The sequence below is a fragment of the Sciurus vulgaris genome, assembly GCF_902686455.1.
Source record: "Sciurus vulgaris genome assembly, chromosome: 13".
NCBI lineage: Eukaryota > Metazoa > Chordata > Mammalia > Rodentia > Sciuridae > Sciurus > Sciurus vulgaris.
Window position 1 is genome coordinate 39,783,545 of NC_136474.1, and position 20,846 is coordinate 39,804,390.

Here is a 20,846-nt window from a genome sequence, read left to right on the forward strand (position 1 = left end):
TAATGTATCAACTTGTATCTGTTCCTGTATGCTTGCTTTCTATTCATTAAATAACAGCTTTACTGCTGCAGGTCAGGTGAACTAGAAAACAGATGTGACCATCAAAGGAACAGGTGCAATAGGAATGTTCCTCCTGAGGGAACACTGAAGTGGGAGCCACCATCCACAGGTACCAGGTGCCAGAGGTGCCAATAAATCATCAGCTGCCATGGAGGGTCTTTCAAGCTCTTGTACTGTATGACTCCCAGTATAAGATGGGGCAAATTGTGACATCGATGAATGATAATAGATTGATTTTCTTCTTGTTTTCTCCATCCTGTCTTTTCAAGGTATCCATCACTTATCAGGTCTTGTGTCAGGCACAGGGGAAGAATCAGGTGCAGCCTGCCTCTGTCCTTGAGGAGCCCTTTGGAAGGGTGTTAGAAATAGCTCAGACCAATGAAGAACAATTGTGACAAGGAGCTGGGAAAGGTGTGTAGAAAGCACAAAGTTACAGGACCCACAGGGAGTGACAATCTACATCAAAATCTCCTCAGCATCTACTACATTGAGGGCATCTGGCTGGGACCTAGTGCCCAATCGCTGTTGCATGCTGATGACACCTGAAGGCTGATTCTGTACTGCATACATCACTAGTGTTCCCTTCAAATTGAAAACAAAACACAATACAGGAGGGCACCATGAAGCATAGGTGCATTCCCAGCAACTCAGGAGGCAAAGCAGGAGGACTAAAAAAAAAAAAAAAAAAAAACCAGAAAACTCAAACGCCATAGCAACAAACAAAAAAGCTAGTGCCTTCAAGCCAGGTGCAGTGGCACATGCCTATAATCCCAGCAGCTCAGGAGGCTGAGACAGGAGGATCATAAGTTCAAAGGTAGCCTCAGCAAAAGTGAGGCACTGAGAAACTCAGTGAGACCCTGTCTCTAAATAAAATACAAAATATGGCTGGGGATGTGGCTCAGTGATCAACTGGCCCCGAGGTCAACTCCAGATACCCCCTGCTCTCCCCGCCCAAAAGCTAGTGCCTGCAGATTCAGATTCCCAACACATGTCCCTTTCGCTCCAATTACTTGCAAGAGTCCTTTGTCAGTAGCACAGCAGATGGAAGGTAATGGCTGGGCCCTGCTGGAGACATTCCCAAGAGTCCCCCACCCTGACTTACCCTGAGTAACCCTAAGAGTTTAAGCATTTTCCTCCCTCAATTTCCATACTGTCCAGCTCCTTAAAAAAGTCCTGCCTCCCAAAGCCACCCAAGGACCTGAGGTGAAATACAGGCATGGAGGTATTTGGGGTAGGTAGGGAAATAAACTTGATGGTCTTGGATGGTCTTGGTGTCTGTTCCCTTCTCTAAATGATTGTAGGACAATTTGTAACTACTCTTTCTACCTCAATAATCACTCCTCAGGTTATGAAATCTACAATTTTTAAATTTTGGTACTTTACTGCATAACCATTAAGGACATAACATTAAGGACAACTCAAAATATTATATTAGTGTTTCACTGATTTGGGGCTTGGGGTTTGCAGGGGGCGGTACTTGGCTCCAAGGTTAATATGGGGCTTCCAGACAGCCTCTCATCCCACTTCCCCCATAGGAGGACTGGGTTGCTGACTCCAGTATGGGGCCAGTGCACCTGGCCATGAGGTCCTGGTAATAAGACTGTAGCTCTGATCTAAGGCACAAAACCCTTCAGAGGAGACTGTGGGAAAAAAAAAGAAAAGAAAAGAAAAGAAAATTTGAGAAATAGGGGAAGGAAAGTTATACAGCATATTTTCACGCACAAAAGTAAGTTTGAAATGGAGTTTGAGGGAAGTTAAATTAAGTTTCCTTGTATAAACGCTCTAAAACCTCTACTCTATTATTATTATCTTTCCCCTGCCATTTTTACTGCTTCTTTCTAAGGGTGTTCGAGGAACAAACTTCGTTTCCAAAATGAATTTTCAAAGAGATGACTGACACTGTCATCCAAGAAGCAACATTAATACAAATGATCTTTGTTTCCTGGCAGTGAAATAATCCAGAGTCTTACTTTTTTTAATACAATAAAACTTACCTAAAAGCAGATGGAAGATGAGGGAGTTGGGGGATTTGGCACTTTCTGTTAACACATACTGGGCAACTCAGCCATAGTAATAACAAAACAAGGTAATGCCAGATAGAAAAACCAAAGTTTTACCATTGAATGGCATTTTAATCTTTGTGACTATGTATACCCCAATGCAAAAAGAAAATTATTAGGTTGGAAGTTAGAGTCCCTTTCCTGAAACAATTTCAGCAAGGGGTTAGAACCTTTCTGCAAGGATTCAGAAGTGAGACAGAAGAGCATTTAGGCCAAATGGCTTACGATGCTCCTATGGGGCACATTTTTTTCAATAACTAAAAAGCACTAGCTAAAAATCTACTTAAAAGTATCTCAAAGGACTAGTACTTTCTTTCTTGATCCTCTGAAGACAATTATAAATGGCCAAAGGAAAAAGATCGATGCCCATAATGAAGGATTGATTAAAATAAGTAAAGTTTGATTAAAATAATCCAATTCTCTAAAACAATTTTGCCTGACCTTAGTTCTCAAAATTAGTTCCTAAACACTTAGGAGGTTATGATGGCACTTAGCTTAAAAATAACAAAGAAGAAATCAGTGCTCCTAAGAATTAATCCCGAGGATAAACCCCAAGGATTCCAATGATCATAATCTAGAAGCCAAGGTCTAATGTGTTTTCTTTTTTTTTTTTTTAATTAATTAATTTATTTATTTTTATTGTAAACAAAGGGATACGTGTTGTTTCTCTGTTTGTACATGGCGTAAGGCATACCATTTGTGTATTCATAAATTTACATAGAGTAATGTTGTTTGATTCATTCTGTTATTTTTTCCCTTCCCCCCTAGGACCAGACTTCCTTAACAGGACTCCCATAGCACAAGAAATAAAAGCTAATGTGTTTTCTAAATATTAGAAAAAAATAGTAAGGAAAAGATATTAACTCACAGAAGAGTTCTTTGCAAAGGAGGGTGTGACCACATTGCTTTCAAAGAGTCAGTAGGGAAAAGGTCTCCTGATCAAGGGGAGTGGAGAGAACGGAGAACCAAAGAAGAGAAGGATCCAGTTTGGAGGAGGAGGCGGCAAGGGCCCGGGAGTCATGAGGCTTGTGGATCTGAGCACAGGACTTAGCATTACTCAGAAAGCTAATGGTTTTGGGGTGAGAGTGGACCAGTCTCTTAACCTCCCCCAAACTCAGTTCCTTCAACTGCCTAAGTCCTTCTGCTGGCATGTAATGAGGAATGCTACTCTGGATGACTAAAAATCACTGAATAAAGGATCAAACCAGAGGTATGGCATGCCCGAACTCCTCACCCCAAGTAACAATTAGGATTCATTTTTTATTATCACTACCTATCACAAGCTGCTCAGAAGAACATAACTGAGATTCAGGAATATACTAAGACCTAAAAGGTGTTCCAAGACATGGGAAAGATAAAGGGGTTACCATGTTATCTGCACATTATATCTATCATTACCAGACAAGATAACATTCACACCAAGAAAAGACTAAACAGACACCAGCTGTGTTAGAAGCTGTCCTGGCTGTGTACATGTCAATCATTCTCCTGCTGCCCTTTCCCATAGATATTATTATTCCTTGCCTCTAATTTATAAGGAGAATGAATCTCAAAAAGCTGCACAAACGGCCTCAAGGTCACAGGCAAATAAGAGACAAGATTTGAACCCAAAATTGCCCAACTTCATGCTATGGTTGCATTTTTTTTTCTTTTAAATGGTTCTTAACAACTTTGCACCTTCCTTTGCTGAAAAGAGCTGAAGTCTGTAACTTCTCCAACCAATAATGCTCCTCTCATGGCCATGGTATTTGGATGGAACAGGTCTCCTACAACTCTGATGATTTCACAGAATGAATGAACAACATTAATGGCAACAGGCAAAGTTTAGAAATTCTAAGCGTATTAATAAAAGGAAGGAATAGAGAATGATCAGCAATCTAGTCAACATGTTTTAAAGGCAAATCATGATTAATATAGTTTCACTCTCTTACAACCTCAGCTTGCAAAGAATTTCCACCTATATTAATCCTCCTGACCATGCTGTGATAGGAAAAGGATACATATTTGATGCAAAATTTTACAAATAAAGAATTAGACCCAGGGCTGGAGTTGTGGCTCAGTGGTAGAGCACTTGCGTGGCATGTCCAAGGCCCTGGGTTTGATCCTCAGCACCACATATAAATAAATACATAAAATAAAAGATGCATTGACAACTAAAAATATAAAAAAAAAAAAGAATCAGACTCAGAGATTTTTCATGGTGACCTAGGATCACACATTTAGTCAAAGACATGGGGAAGACACAAGCCCAAAGTATTCTTTGAAGGTGTGATGCCACATTTCTAAGACATTAAGTTGTATGAACTGCTTCATCTGAAAGACTGGACTTCACCTACTGTAAATGAAACTGGGGTCATTTGGAGAGAATTCAAGAGACAACACTCTTGAGCACAGTCAGCTGCCTCCTAACCAAAAGTTCCTGGCTTAGAAGAAGATGGGGAGTACCCACTTGAAAACAATCCACTTTCCATCTGGAAGCCACAGGGGCCCATTTACTGAGTCTCTGCCTCAGTGATCTACCCCATATGCAAATCGAGTCCTATTTTCTCCCCTTAAATAACCTTCTAGAGTTTTATTGTCTTTATGAAAAATAAAACAAACAAAAAGTACTTATTGAGGTCTTGGCAGAGAACCAGGATTGGAAATACAGAAGTAAAATTACAGTCCTTGTCCTGAAGGGGCTGATGACTCAGCAGGGACAACATCACTGAGCAGTGTGTTAAGTCTAGGGTGAGCTGGGCTGGGAGAGAGGCAGGGCATGGACAGGCTGCCAGCCCAGGGAAGGCCCAAGGAAGCAGTCATCTGGGCCAGAAGATAGGGTGTGGTGGAAGTGAACGAGTGAGAGACAGACAGACAGAAGGAGGAAGAGTATAGGTATGCACGTATTAGGGGCAGGAGGCAGGAGAGGAGAGAGAAAAGGGAGATTCCACTAGGGGACACAAAATACAAAATAAACAAAATGACTTGGAGGAACCCAGTTCACTTTTGTTGTATTTATTTATTTATTTATTTATTTATTTATTTATTTATTTATTTATTTATTTATTTATTTATTTATTTATTGTACAAGGATTGATCCCAAGGGTGCTCTACCACTGAGCTACATCAGCTCCTTTTAGTTTTTCATTTTGAGACAAGGTCTCACTAAGTTTGCAAGGGTGACCTCAAACTTGGGATCCTGCTGCCTCATTTTTCCAATATGATGGAATTTCAAGCATGTGTCACAACAACTGGTTCCAGCATATTCTCAGCACTAAATGTACAGAGTAGTGTAGTTTCACTTTCTGCAATATCATTTACCAGCAGTATGAAAATATTAAATGGAAAATTCACGAAATAAGCAATTTGTAATTACAAATTACATGTTGTTCTGAGTAGTATGATGAAATATTGCACCATCTTACCCAGGATGTGAAACTCCTTTGTCCAGTGTGTTCATACTGTACATGCTACCTAACCATTAGTCACTTAGAAACTGTCTTAGCTGATGAACTACTGCAGTATCTCAGAGCCTGTGATCAAGAAAACCTTATTTTAACTAATAATGGCTCCCATGTACAATGGTAATAATACTGTCAATTTTATTAAGGTATATTGTTATTATTGGTCTAGTTTATTGTTATTGTTATAAATCTCTTACTGTACTTCATTTATTAATTAAATTTTACCATAGGTATGTATATATAGGGAAAAAAAATTACATAGAGTTCAATGTTATACGTAGTTTCAGGTGTCCACAGTGGCTTGGAACATAGACCTATAGGCCAAGGTAAGACAAAGCTATTTATATTGTTTCAAGATGGAGGATGGCTTGTGGGGGGCTGCCTCCTAGATGTTGGAGGCCAGACATGTTAAAGGAAGTCTGGATTTATGTTAAAGGCAATGAGGCTGGGATGGATTGTGAAGCAGGAAAATAAAAGCTCCTTCAGCCAGGGTGGGGCATGGCTTGGAGATCTGAGAAAGACAAAAGTGTGGACCAATGCAATGACTGATGCTGGAAATGGATGAAAAGGATAAAGGGCACGTGGGGAGCTGTTCTTACTGACTGTAAGAGATCAGAAGCAAGAGAAGTGTTCGAAGGAGACACCACAGTGACCTTCCTGATGAAGTCTGAACTGTGGCCATGTCTTATTTGAAGTAATCTTTCTGAATTTCTCTTCTCATTAAAATAAATAAATAACAGTTTGATTGTAGGGTAATGCCAGGGTATTCTTTAATGCTTCCACACTCTATGGAAAGATCATGGTATTTAACTTTTATGTAGGCATAAGAATATAAGTTCAAAATTCTGTTCCTGACATGTGTGACTAGTTAACACAGGTCGTGGGTCTGCAGCTTCTTGTCTGTAAGTCTTTTCAGGTAATAATTATTTCTGCCTGCAAGAAATGGATGAGGTTCAATTCAATAAACATTCATTGCACACTTAATTAGGTTGGAGGTACTAAATGATACTTGGAAACAAAATTATGAAACTCATTGTGTGATCTTTCTGCATTTCTTATTACATTTATGTATATTTTCCATATTGCTTGGCCTAAGAAAATAGTCACCCTCAACATTAAGCCTATAAATCTAATTAATGCTCCTGAGTGCTGGCCAAACCTCCTGTGTCAGTGTTCAATTTTATTAACTAGAATAACTACTGCTTATATTTCTTTACTTTTCTGTAAGTGAACCTATGGCACCTTTGAACCTAATGAACCTATGGCACCTTTCAGTTCACTGATGAACTTGATGGGCACCCTGACTGGTCACTTCTTACTTCCCCTTTCAGGTCTCAGCTTCTATAACACATTCTCAGGAAGACATTCCTGGCTCCCTTGCAGAGTCCCTCCTTCTGGCACAGGTTTGTGGAGTACCCTGGACATTTCTAGACAACATTTATCACAGTACTAGCACAATGATTTGAACATAATTGGTGATCTACAGACACCAGACACTGGTGAGTGAATGATAAATGAATGAGTGAATAATAGCCAATAATAGGCAACCCTAACATTTCCTGTAACACTTTCCAATGTTGTTAAGGTCAAGGATATTAACTAGACACTGGTAACTGGAAAGAGCTCTTACCATGTCTTACTGAGCAGAAAATTTGTTAATACTGGACAAGGAAACACTTAATAGGTAAAAACAGATAACTGTATGAACTGGACATACAGCTGAGGACAATACAAAAGGGCCATGAAGATATGGGGGAAAAACTAACACCTCTTCCTAGTCTCTGTACTATGTAATATGTGGAAAAACTGAATATTAATTTGATTAAGTAGATGAAAACCCAAAGCAGGTAAGCATTACAAGGATAAGATAATAACATAGTTTCAGATGAAACTGAAGATATATTTTAGTATACTTTAGTGTTCTCATAATAAATAATTACATCATACATATTTGTAAAACCTGGTTGAGGAAAAGGTTTGCTAATGATAAAAAGCAGAGTTTATTACATAGCTAAGCCCCCTCCCCTAAAATGAAAACAGGATCCAGAAACACCATGACAAGTGGAAAGCAGGGCGTACCTATAGGTTGCTCCAGCTCTGCAAATCTAGGATGTCACACTAGCTGTCACTATCTGTCCCCTACAATTTTATCAGCCTCTACAAACTCACATACATGTGAGTGAAGATTTTAACACTTCAAAAAATCAAAGTGAAGCATATATAGTCAAGTCATTTAGTCTTTGTCAAAATTTCCAAGATAATCTCTCCCAAAGGCTCTCAGTCTTATTGGAACACTCCTAGAAATGCCTCCCTTCAACATCTTGAAAACAACAGTTGTAAGACTCAGCAGTTCCCAAGAGTGAAGAGTGTAAGCAATTCTAATATTCATAATTAAAACAATAAACTGTCCCAGTACTCTGGGTTTGTAATTGAAGCTACTTCTAATTTCTTCCATTGTTAACATTTAAAGAAGGTTCAGATACATGGAGGATGAACCAGTCTGTAACCTCCTGGACTGCCAATGGAAAATGTGACCAGCTTTTATGTTTTTTTCCTCCACCCTGAGGAATGGCTTCTGGGTAGTTGGGTCAGTGTGAAAGGAATGCAGGACCTGACCCCACCTTCACTTTGGGGAGGCAGTCATGGGTAATTTATATAGATTCCACTATAAACGACACTCAGGGCCTTTCATGTAATCTGTAGCTCCAACCTCAGACACTCATCTTTTCAGAGACAAACATGAGTTCCACTGGGGATAGTAGGAACTTTAAGCAGAATGATTTAAAACTTGGGTCTTCTCTGGCTCCAGGCAAGAATTAGGCATAGTCACTCACTAAGCAGACTTCTGACCTTCCTTTCCAAGCTTCCTTTCCAGAAAAGCATTTCTAACTCAGTAAACAAAGACATTATCTGCATCCATTCAGCAGGCACCACAGATAACCCCAAACATATAACAATCTCACAGCACAGGCTCTGGGTGAAGGGGTGAGAGCGACCTAGTACAGGGAAGGCAGAGAGAAGAAAAGAGAAAGATTCAGATTTTCTTCAGAAGAAGAGGGATTAATAAAGTCACACATTTGTATGGCTTATGAAAACAGATTTAAAATCATATAATTAGATATTTCTGATTATTATTATCAGAGTCCCTACTAAGCTCATTTTAAAATTTCTAGTGTTCTGGTATTTCTTTTAATGAGACTTTACACAGTGTTATTGTTATTAATTGCTTTGATTAGTCATTATGGACTCTCTTCTTCTTCTAAAAAGGACTGTTTTTGATTTCTCTAAATCTTATTTCAAATGAAAATCGATACATGTCATGTACAAGATCCCCTCCCTTCATGCCCTGAAGGTTATCCATAGCTTAACTAAGCCCAAGGAAGAGAACCTTTTCCTCAATCCTGTCCTCCTGCCACTCTTCCACAATGGCTTTCTCAGTGAGCCAGACCCTCTCAGGCTCCTCTGAGACTGCAGTTCTTCTTACCAAATCCCTCCTAAGGTCACTCCTCAGTATGGAGTGCAAGGCCATTCAGACTAGCTCAATCTTTCTTTCCTCTTCTTCCATTCGCTCCTCTCTGATTATACAACATTTCTCATTCCCAAGTAAGGCTCACCTGCTCAGTCCTCTTGGAACATCTGTCTCTCTCCTTGTAATTCCTTATCACATAACTGACCTCCCTGACAACAAATCACACACATTCCATATCACATGCATTCCCTGAACAATATCTATCTGTCAAGATTCAGTTTTTTTGCTACCTCCTCTCCAAAGCCTAAGCTGACCCTCCTCTGTATTGGTCACCCCTGTTCTGGGCACTGGTCCCAGCCCTCATCCCTTCTGGAGGAGACCACATCACATCTTGGTCTGTCTCCCATCTAAACTGCTAGCCCTTGGAGAATAGAGCCAACAATTGCTGCCTGTAGACCCCCAGTGAGTAAAAAATATATGTGACACTGACACAACCTTAAGAGATGAAGTAAACCATTATCCTGGGTTTGGAAAGAGGAGAAAGTCAAAGCTCAGAGATATTAAATTTGTAATGGTCACATAACTACTTACGGAGAGAGCTTGAATTTAAAACTAAATTCTCTGTTGTCATGGAGTTTATTTGAAAAGTTGGGCTCACAATTTTAGCTGAGTAATTATTTGAATATTAGAAATTTCCTCCCTAGAATATGCTGAAAGAAGAGAGTGATTCTGCCTGTTGGCAAGGCTATAGGTGACACCTGACATGATCATGTGTTTTAGAACTAAGAAGATATCGATTATGATTGATAGATTCAGTAGTTTCTCACTGATTTAGAAAAAAATTATTACTTAGACCTAGGAATCATATGACAATTCATAGTAGGCTGATTGAAAGTGAAGCTACTTTCAAATCTGTATCACAGAATCTTTATTTCTTAATTAGAGCTTTAGAGTTATACATGGCATTTGGGTTGAGTTTTTAGATATTAAGGTTAACCTGGTATTTTGAGGTCTGACTAAAGATTTCCCTTCTTTAAAACAATACTGTCATTATAGAAGGAAAATATTATGAAGGTACAAACTTCAATGTGAGAAAATAACAAAATTATATTTTCAAATCACTATTTAATTGGTTAAGTTAAGCCAGGTCAAACTCTGGAACAGAACCATTTTGATGAGAAGAAACAAAATCTAGAATTTCAGGAATAAATTCTAACTTAGTCATAGAGATTGAATGGTCATAAAAATGTCACTTGAGTCACAAATATTTTTCTCTTTAGAAAGTGTAGGAGGAATCAGATACCCCCCCCAATATTTTTAATTGGTACATTAGAGTTGTACAGAATGGAGGATTTGTTGATACATATTCTTACATGCAAAATATCACAATACAAATTGGCAATACCATCCCCATTATATTCCCTTTCCCTTCCCTCCTGGTTCCTTTTCCTCTACTCTACTATCTCCTTTCAATTTTCCCGAGACACGCCCTCCTTTCTTTTCCTTTGCCCTCTGTACTTTTCACATATGAGAGAAAACACTTGATGTTTAACCTTAGTTTGCCACATTTTGCTTAACATAATGTTCTCAAGTTCCATCCAATTTTCTGCAAATGACATAATTTCATTTTTCTTTATGGATGAATAAAGCTCCATTGTGTATGTATACCATATTTTCTTCATCCATTCATATGTTGATGGACACTTAGGCTGAGGAACCAGGTTCATGAAAGTGAGTAGAGCACTAGACTGCCTTGAGTCAGTCAAATGACATGTGCCACTGGCTCTTTGTAGTCATGTCACACTGCGGATTTTACTGTGCTGCCAAGTGGTCTTTTAGAGGGGCTATAAACAGAAGATCAGTTTCCTTTGTTTTATGGCTAAGTTTATTTCAGCTGAGCTGATAATAACTGTAATTAGGGGAAGTTGGGCTTTATCTCTGGGGTAAAGTGACCACTCAACATGCATGAGGCCCTGGGCTCCATCCCCAGTACTACCAAATGAATGAATGAATGAGTCAATCAATCAATCAATAATTGGTATATAGATAACCATATCTATAGAATGATTCAGGGATCAACAGGGGGTACCTAACCTTTATTACAAAGTTGTTATATAGAGCTGGGAAAAGTTCCCTCTCTGCTTATAAGATCAATTTCTGGAAAAAAAATCACAAACGCAGAAATAAATAGGTAGCCACATGTAACAATTTTAGAATGCATAAAGAAATCAGAATTTAAAGGAATTCTACTTATTGTTTTGCTCTTAGAAGCAACTATCAAATCCATAATTTCATTTTCATGTAAAATCAGATTTTTCATGATCTCAGATCTGAATAAAATGAGACAAACACAAGAAAAGCTAAAGGACCTGGGCTGCTCTTATGAACAGAAACATTACAAATAACAGTGATATCGTGTAAGGAGAGTCACAGCACAAGGAAACACTTACACAATATGTATGTATGTATTTATTTATTTATTTTAAATATCTTTTTAGTTGTAGGTGGACACCTTTATTTTTATTTATTTTTATGTGGTGCTCAGGATCCAACCCAGTGCTTCACATGCACCAGGCGAGCACTCTACCACTGAACCATAAGCCAGTCCCATATGGTATTTATTATGTATAAAGTGTGAAGTGTTTTAACATATATTGGTTCATTTAATCAAAAGAGCTCTGTATTTTTGTTATGCTCAATGGCTCCTTGCATGAAGAAGAGAACAGACTGTTCAGGAAGATGATTTTAATGAAATAAAAGTTTCTTTTTTTTGGATAAGCTAATAGGCTGCAACTGCTATAAAATATTTTTGGGGGGGTGGGATACCAGGGATTGAACTCAGGGGTGTTTGGCCACTGAGTCACATCCCTAGCCCTATTTTGTATTTTATTTAGAGACAGGTTCTCATTGAGTTGCATAGCGCCTCACTTTTGCTGAGGCTGTCTTCGAACTTGCCATCCTCCTGCCTCAGCCTCCCAAGCCACTGGGATTACAGGTTTAAAATATTTTTATTTAAATATCTAGTTTATACTTCATGAACTCTAAGTTATAAGTCATAATCAATTGTATGCCAACAACTATGATTTCTAATATATGAAGCTTTTAAAACACAATGCATAATTATCTCCTGTCTTTCACTAATAATGAAATGGCACTCCTGTTTTTCTCTACCATGAGGTGACTCAAGTTTCACAGACACTCTTGTGCTGTGTCCCCTTAACAGAAATGGCCATTGATAACCAGTTGGGAATATGCAGAAGGCTGATGGCCCACAAGAGAAACAATCTCATTTCCCAGGTAGCCCCAGGATCAAATCAAAAGCTTCTAGAAAGTATAACACATTTTCTGAAAATAAATACAATTGCTTTACTGCCTACTATTCCTCAGTGGAATGAAAACCTGTTCTTCATATTGTTCTAAGAAAATGGCATGGTTTTTTCAAAAAACAACTTGGTAAAAAAAAAAAAAAAATGTCATGCTTAATCCACTTTAAATTTCTGTCAAAATGGTTATAAAAGAATATTTGATGAGTAGTTGGAGTAAATGAGGAAATATTAAAGTTAACAATGAAGTTTTAATATCTGCACGTTTTCATAAAGCAGCATGAGAAAAAAATCTGATAGAAGAGTAAATGAAAACAGTATGCACTTTTAAAGCCAACTATGATAATGCAGTCAAAGCAAATCAAATTTAATGAAAACCTGGACATAAAATATAAAATAAATTTCTGATTTCTATATGAAACTAATGTCATTTTGTTACCAATTTTTAATTAGATGGGTTTTGGATAGACACAACATTTATGTTTTCCCCAAAGAAATATCTACTATCTCAACTGAAATCTTACTTACCTAGCACATATCCTTTATAAAAGAAAGCCAAAATATTTCTCTCATTCCTTATATCTTCATCTTGTCCCCATTCATAATATGATGAAGTTCTTATTAGCTTTCATAATTCTCAGCAAAAGAAATGATTCACAAATTGCTCTTTGAATATACTGAGGAATCATTCAATTATAAGGACAACCATACTATGAGAAGTTACCAGTGACAATAAAAGCACATTATTAAAATAACTGAAGTTGTCGTTTGAAAGACAAAGTGGTCATATCTACTAAAATAACACCCACATATTGCAAATCAGTTCTAAAGTTGTGGCTGTTGGTGTGGTTCCTGCTCACTTCCCCAACCCCACGGACAGATCACTGTAAGAGACATTTTTCCCACTCGGTACTTTCTCCTGAAAGGAATGAACCAGAGAATGAGTACATACTTAAAATGATAATCTTTCAAAATTTCACTGAAATGAATGCCAGAATATTTAATTAGCATATTCAAGTACAGAATTTTAACTAAGAAGACATGTAGCTCCAAAACATTTATGAACATATTAAAGCAACAATGCCTAAAGAATGGAGGCACAAGTCGTTTGAAAACTCTATCATATAATGCACAAAAACATGATTGAGTCTCAGGTTGTAGAAGATCACAAGGTAGAAAACATTAATGGACACTACTCATGGTGGATTATGTATTGTGCATGTGTTTTCACTAGAGCAAAATAGCAGATTTTTGTTGTGGCAATAAAGCACAACAATTGTATAAAATGTAGCCTTTATTTAGAATTGCTCTCTTATTGCCAAATTATAAGGGTTTTCTCTGTTGGATTGTGTCTACACATAATGAACAGTAGAGTGGAGAAAAGAGAAATAAGGTGATTCTAAATGAGTAAAAGAAAATTAAGCTTTTCCCTGTCTTATTAAAGAAAAAAAAATTGAATCCACAAACAGATTTAAAATTCTCTCTGCAGTGCTAGTTTATTGGCTGGAATGATAGAATTTGTGTTCTTCCTGGCCATTCCAGGATTTAAATAATTTTATGTGACAGAGGTGATATGTTGATCAATAAAAAGACAACAATCATTTACACTGAGGTGAGTGCAATTTCAAGAATCTGCCATAACCAAGCTAAGCTTTTGCAGTGGGATCGATATACAACCACCTTACTTAGTGAAGTGCGTAAATGAAGTAAGACTGAATTTTCAACATCAATGAATATGGATCAAAGAAAACTCAAATCAATTCAAAGAATGGGTTTTGGAAATCACACAATGACGGTATTCTTGAATACATGCAGAATCCAGGAAAGCAAACAGATGTTTGCTTCCATTTCCCGTCTTCCCTCTAGTATTTATCTTATCATTGGGAAAAAAATTCTTGTATTTTAGTTTGATTACATGTGTATTTTGCAGATTTCCAGATGTGTTTGAAAGTTTTCATCTGCAGTATAGCTTTATTTTTTAGGTCCATATGATTCCCTAATCAAAGTTCTTATTCCTCTAAACATTAAATGAAATTGAGCATTTTAATATACCCCATTCAAGCTGAGGAGACTGTGGACATTTTTTTCCCAAACTAGTCTTTCTAGATATACTGGTCTGCCATCTTTTCAATAGATAATCAGTTCCATTATGTTGCACTATATAATGAATCCTTTGAAGAGAATACTACCTTATATGTAAACAAACAAACAAAAAGCCTTGACAGGTGAGGTTGAGGTAATTTCATCTCTCAAATTTGTGCCAAGTTAGTTTACCCATTGAAGAGAGGCATCCTTCCAGTAAAGGTGGTACCTATAGTGGGTTTTCCTGTAAAGCTTACTAAATAGTGTCCCACAAGAATTGATCTTCATCCCAGCATTATGAATGTACATGATGAAGACAGATAACATGTTTATTAATCTCAAGACACTGTAGAAGAAGGTAATATGAATGCAGAAAGCAAAGTGACCCTGGCAAATTCAAGAAGTACAGTCAATAAGAAGATAATGTTTAATTGAAGCATAGCACTGATGAACTTGGAAACAAGGTGTTATGATAACTGTGGCAGACAGTGTGACAGTATAAACCTAAATGGTGGCTGAATTTAGAGAACTGGGTCTGATGAAATGATCTGGCATCTGCAGTGAAAGTTATGTAGTCTGATCTTGAATCTTTTTTTTTTCTTTAATAGGCATAAAAATAGAAAGCCTGAGGAAATCTAAAACTAACCATTAAGATCCCAATATCTCCAAAAGCAATTAGAAATGTATAAAAGTAAACAAAATAATGTCTTAGCAATGTGTATGAGAGAAAAATTGAATAGCAGTTTGAAAAGCACCTGATGCTTACAAAAGAAAGTGGAGGGGTGGGAAGAGGGTTGATTGCCAGGAGAGAAACTACTTCAAAACATAGACTTAGAAAGATCTATGCAAAGATGTGGATGGAAATCTGAGTGAAGGGTTTGAAGGTAAAAATACAGCAAGAATAGAAAATGTTTAAGAGGAGTTTGTGTGAGAATAAAATAGAGCAGGGAATAAGTGCCTGTTATTGAGAGATGGTTAGGATTTCTGTTTTCTTCAGTTCGGAGGTGTTGAATGAATGACCTCTAACCTTTCATTTGCTTGTGATTCCGATTCTTGTACTAATGATTTATTATTAATGATTCTGGGCAACCATTAGGTTGGTCTGGGAAAAAAGTGAAGTTCCCAAGGCTATGGTAAGAATATAAATGTTCATTTAATGAAAATTTAGCTGGATAAGTGAAAAAGTCTAAATATTTTTTTCAAATAAAAAATAGTCCTAACTGGACTTCACTATCAACTAATATTACTGTTTTTACTTTTAAAAAAATATTTTTAGGTGTTGATAGACCTTTATTTTATTCATTTTTTTATATGTGGTGCTGAGAATCGAACCTAACACCTACGACTATACCAGCACCTAGGCAAGCACTCTATCACTAAGCCACAGCCACAGTCCCTGTTTTTACTTTTAACTTTTTGTTTCAAAACTTGTAAATGCTTTATCAAGTAGAAAGATGTCCAACTGTTTGTGCTACATCACTGAAGTGAAAATATGATCTAATACAGCCAGGTTTTAAATAGCTCATGAAATAAAAGTCTACAAAAGGAACCCAGACAGAAACCATACACAGCCTGACTCATGAATGTAAAAGTTTCCTTGGAGTATGCTACTGAGAATAACAGATTACTTTTAAGGGAGTCTATTCTGATAAGACAACTGAAGCAAGTAGAAATTTCATTTATATAGATTAATGAGCTTATGACAGATACACACTTGAGAGTTACTGTAGCATTCCTTTGCTCCTTCCTAGGAAGAATAAATTTACTCCATTCATTCACCATAAAAGTTACACTTTGTAATTTCTTGGCTATATAAATCATAAAGCAATGAAAAACTGGGCTTAGATGTTGGTAATAAACTTAGATCTGTTCAAACAAGGATTTTACAATATTCTCTCCAATCATCTGTTTCTTTAAAAATAAACAATTACACATTAAATATTCAATTGAGAAAGTAGCCAATTTACTAAAACTTAAATGATGTAAGACTCAAGTGAAAAAATAAACATTTTATTGAAGAATAGAGATCTGGAAAAAAGATGTCACCTGCCCTTGGGTAAATAAATTTCAGCAAGCAATTACCTTTTGGAAGTAAAGCCACCTCCAAAAAAGACTGGGGCTTTGCTCCTTATCTTCTAAAGAACAACATACTTGTTTCAGAATAAATCCCCTCAAACAATACTTGATCACCTTACCCAGAAGCCCTTTCATTTTCCTCACTCATTTGTTTTAAACAGAGTTAATAAAAATATAGGTTTACATGCTAACTGAGGATTGCAGCTAATCCCTACAAAACACATTGGAGAAATGAATCAACTGGATTTTAGTTTTCTTCTCTCTAGAGGCAGCCTACCCCTCCTTCTGCTCCGTACCTGACAGGTGCACCTCTGCTCTGTGCAGGTTTCAGCATGACTGTCACTGTATTGTCAGTTTGGTTCAAAGGTGTCTCAAGTTCATAGGCTGGCATAGAAGGTGCTGGGGAAAAGGGCATAAGAGGGAAGACTCATTATTTCTGGTTGATTGTCTTAGTGTACTTTCTACTTTCTTTTAAAAAAACAACAACAGCAACAAAACATTAAAAAGCACAGAGCACTTAATTTAAATTACAGCTATCAACTGACCAGTGGCAAGCTTTATGTATATTCCCTACATAGAACAACAGGGAGGACTGTGAAAACCAGCTCATATTGACTGATCCCTCTGATCCTGAGTAGAAGCTGGTAGAGGGTATAGGGGGGTGTGAGTGCTGGTGACTTCTGCCTCTTCATTTAGATTCTGGTGAAATTTGTGTAGTATGTTTTCAAAAATTCATCAAGACGTATACTTAGAATATGTGTGCTGTTTTGTAAAAATGCTATCTTCCATAAAACATATACTTAAAAAGCACAGTTCAGTTTTGAAATAATAACTGGGGTCATAAAACTGAACTTTCCAGTTCTTTCATTTAAGTAAAAGTTTCTCATGTATCAAAGACCCACAAGGAGGGGCATTAATCCATTATGTCCCATGGTCTTATATATAAGACAGGTATAAAAACTTGAATCAAGCAAGGTGTCCTACAATATGGGTTTCTTATATATAGGAAGAGGGGACATAATGGAAACTGAAGAAAGACAGGCTTGGGTTTAACTTTTTGTTATGTTTTATTTTAACTAGGGTAAAAGCTTATGCTTAAGCTTATGCTTAATCATCTCTGGATCTTCAGTTTATGTATCTTTCAAAGTAAAGGAAACGACACTGTAATTCAAAGAGACAACAAGAGAGAACACTAGGCAAATATAATTCTATGAACATTAGCTGTCTTCCCAATGTGAATCCTATTTCCAAGGTCTTTTTCTGGCATTCATTCTTTTCTAGGTTGCTAAGTCTCACTACAATAAGATAACAATAACACTTTTTGGTAATTATGCCCCCATTCTAGGTAAGACAAATCATTACATACAGATGTGATGTGGGGGGGGACACAGCTTTCTACCACCCACAGGCAGATGTGTCTGATAAGGTAGTGGGAGATTATTTCTTGCAAATGTAGTTTTAAAAATCATCTTAAATATAAAAAAGCTTTTACATAACAGACATGAGTTATTTCTCAGCTCCATCTATCACATTTTCTTAACATTCAAAATTGATACCAATTCCATTAAAAATTAACTCTAACCCACACTACAGAATTTTTTATATAAGCATAGTTCCCTTTTTCAGGTCACAAAAATAGAAAATAGGGCCCATAAATTAACATTTTAATTTAATAAAAAACAAACAGTATTCTTGATGAGCCCACATGTCAAGGTTTTGTTTTGTTTTGTTTTGTTTTTGTAGTTTTTGCTCTTTGGACTTAGAACTTTTGAAGTTGGTATACCAACAGTGATCAGACTTACACTGGTTGCAATTTTTGGTTAATAAAAATGGGGAAAGTGGATTTTATTCTAAAAGAATATCCTCCTTAAGATAATAATATTTGAAAAATGGTTTATAGTAAAGAAAATATTTAAAATTACTTGGAGGTATTCATATCGGCATGTAATGTCTCATTAAGTCCCCATGATAAATTGATGCACTAGATAATATCATTTAAATTCATATGTAGGGGTAAATTCACTTGATAAAGATCAGAAAAGAAGTCTATGCAAAAATCATAAGTTAAAACCCAAATTTCCTGACTCCAAGTTTAGTGGTCTATTTGTTCACTTGTACAAACTCTGCCATTTTTTAACCTTCCAAGTATGATCTCTTTTCCATCACTTTAATTTTCCTATAACCTAATGCTTTATATTGATCTAATGTGCATTAAATTTCAAGTCAAGTTTGCTTGTACAATAAAAAAGTCTCCCTTAAGTTATAATTTCTTCAAAACAAAATTCTAAACATTGGTCTCAAAACCAATCACAACATTCTATATTAGTCTAATTGTGGTATTTGCTTCCTTCTATTCCAAGCAAAAACTTGTGCTGAGTTAGGAATAAATATAGAAATCAGGTTAACACCCTGGCTGATAAAAAGTTACTTCCCTCCCCAAGCTCTATCTCATCTACCCCCTCAAACAGTCAAAGTCAAGACTCAAATACTTCCCCACACATACCCAAAGGAGTTAACAAAATGAAAGAAAAATAAAATATCCATGGAATTTTGTTTATTGTGGTTACATATCCCATACCAGATGGCAACTTCATTTCCTCTAGTCTGAAGTAAAAAAGACATTTTCTGCACAATTGAAAATGCCCAGAAATATTTCTCAAATTATGTCTTTGGTTGCATGGAGTAAATGAGTCTCAAAAAAACCTGGAGGCCCTAAAAGCTGAGGCATCTTGGTTGTTACCTCTGTGTTTAGGATGGAAACCCACTAAAAGTAAGGCCAGGGAGGCTGATCCCTCTGGAAGCAGACTTCATATGATGTTGCTTTCCCACTCAACTCTCAGGACAGAGATTTCTCTGGCAAGGCTTCTCTGGTTGGTGACTTGGTATGGCCAAGGGGATAGATGAGAGAGTGCCTTAATAGAACCTTGTGCCTCACATTCAAGTCCTCCTAGGCACACTGCTAAAACAGCAGCCACTTCTTAACGTATGAGGACTTTAAGCTCCATAATGATAAATATTGAGAGCATTTCATTTAATTCCATGTGTCTGGGTTTCATATGAATAAAATGCATTAGGCTGTGTGAGCTTTGCATAACTTGACAATGAGAATGGAGAAGTACAATAATGCTACTTCTGACAAAAGGCATAACTCATGAATGCATATACCTGATATTTTGGTGGTGAACTGGTTTGTTGCTGGAGGCCCAAAACCCTTAGCTGTGCTTGCTCGGATGGTGAAGGAGTACGTGGTTCCCGGGTATAATCCAAAAAACAGAAAATGGGTTTCATTTCCCAGTTTTGAAACTCTTCCACTTTGGTTGGATAAATCTATTTCTGGGTCAAAGGAACTGACTGCTTTGTAAGTGATCTGCAAAAGAAGAAGAATGTGATAAAATATCTGGAGCAGATGGACCCAGATTGAGACTTTATCCAATAAGCCCTTCTGATGTATGCACTGTCAGATCCTTTATGATAAGCTCTCCTCTTCACTAGACTCTTCAAATCCTGAATCCAGTGAAGGGATGCAGGAACTCAGTCAAAACTGATAGGAGTTATTACCTTTATAGACAGAGGAACTTAGAGTCAGTAGATTAGAACGTAAAGGATGGATTCACATTTAAGCTGATACCTTGAAGTTGTTTGCTTTCAAAATGTCATTTTTGTAGAACTACATAACAGCTGGTTTAGAACCAAATAACAAAAGAGACAACTAGCTCAAACAGACAAGGCTCTGACAAGCATAAGGCCTCATCTCTAATCTAGTGGCCATGATTTGATTTAGCACTGAATAGGATTATTGTCTATTGGGAACAAGGACACATTTAAGTGTTTTCATCAATGTAGGCACAGAGATCTGCTCCAAAAATAAATCCAAGATATATGCCAGGAGTTGCTGATGCTGCAAATGGAGTGCTCATTATGGGTCATACTCATTTATTTACTAATTTTTTCAGAGAAATATTGTCCAACAGAACTTTCTACCACAATAGAAACGCTCTATTCTGTACTATTTGATACAGTGGCCAAGCCACATGTGGCTACTGAGCCCTTGAAATGTGGCTATAGAGATTGAGGAACTGAAAAATCCATTTAATTTAATTTAATTAACTCAAATTTCAGTTTAAATTGCCACAAGTGACTGCTAGCTGCTATATTAGAGAGTGCAACCCTATATATTTTCATATTTGCTACATAACAGATACCTCATGCTGGATGAGTCTGGAATGTTTGAAAATAAATATAACATAGATGCCTTTAAATTTTGCCCCTTCAAGTGATTTTTTAAAAAGAATTTCAGCATGAGTAGTTCATCAACTATTCAAGAACAAGTACT

At 36.9% G+C, this 20,846-nt stretch overlaps 1 protein-coding gene across 1 annotated transcript in view; it reads right to left on the reverse strand.

The window, feature by feature from the left end:
* The window catches only part of PTPRM (protein tyrosine phosphatase receptor type M), an 849,607-nt gene that overhangs the window by 295,526 nt on the left and 533,235 nt on the right, over positions 1–20,846 (reverse strand). Inside the window, 2 exon segments of the mRNA XM_079108449.1 lie at positions 16,810–16,912; positions 19,679–19,880. Coding sequence (XP_078964575.1) covers positions 16,810–16,912; positions 19,679–19,880 — 305 coding nt within the window.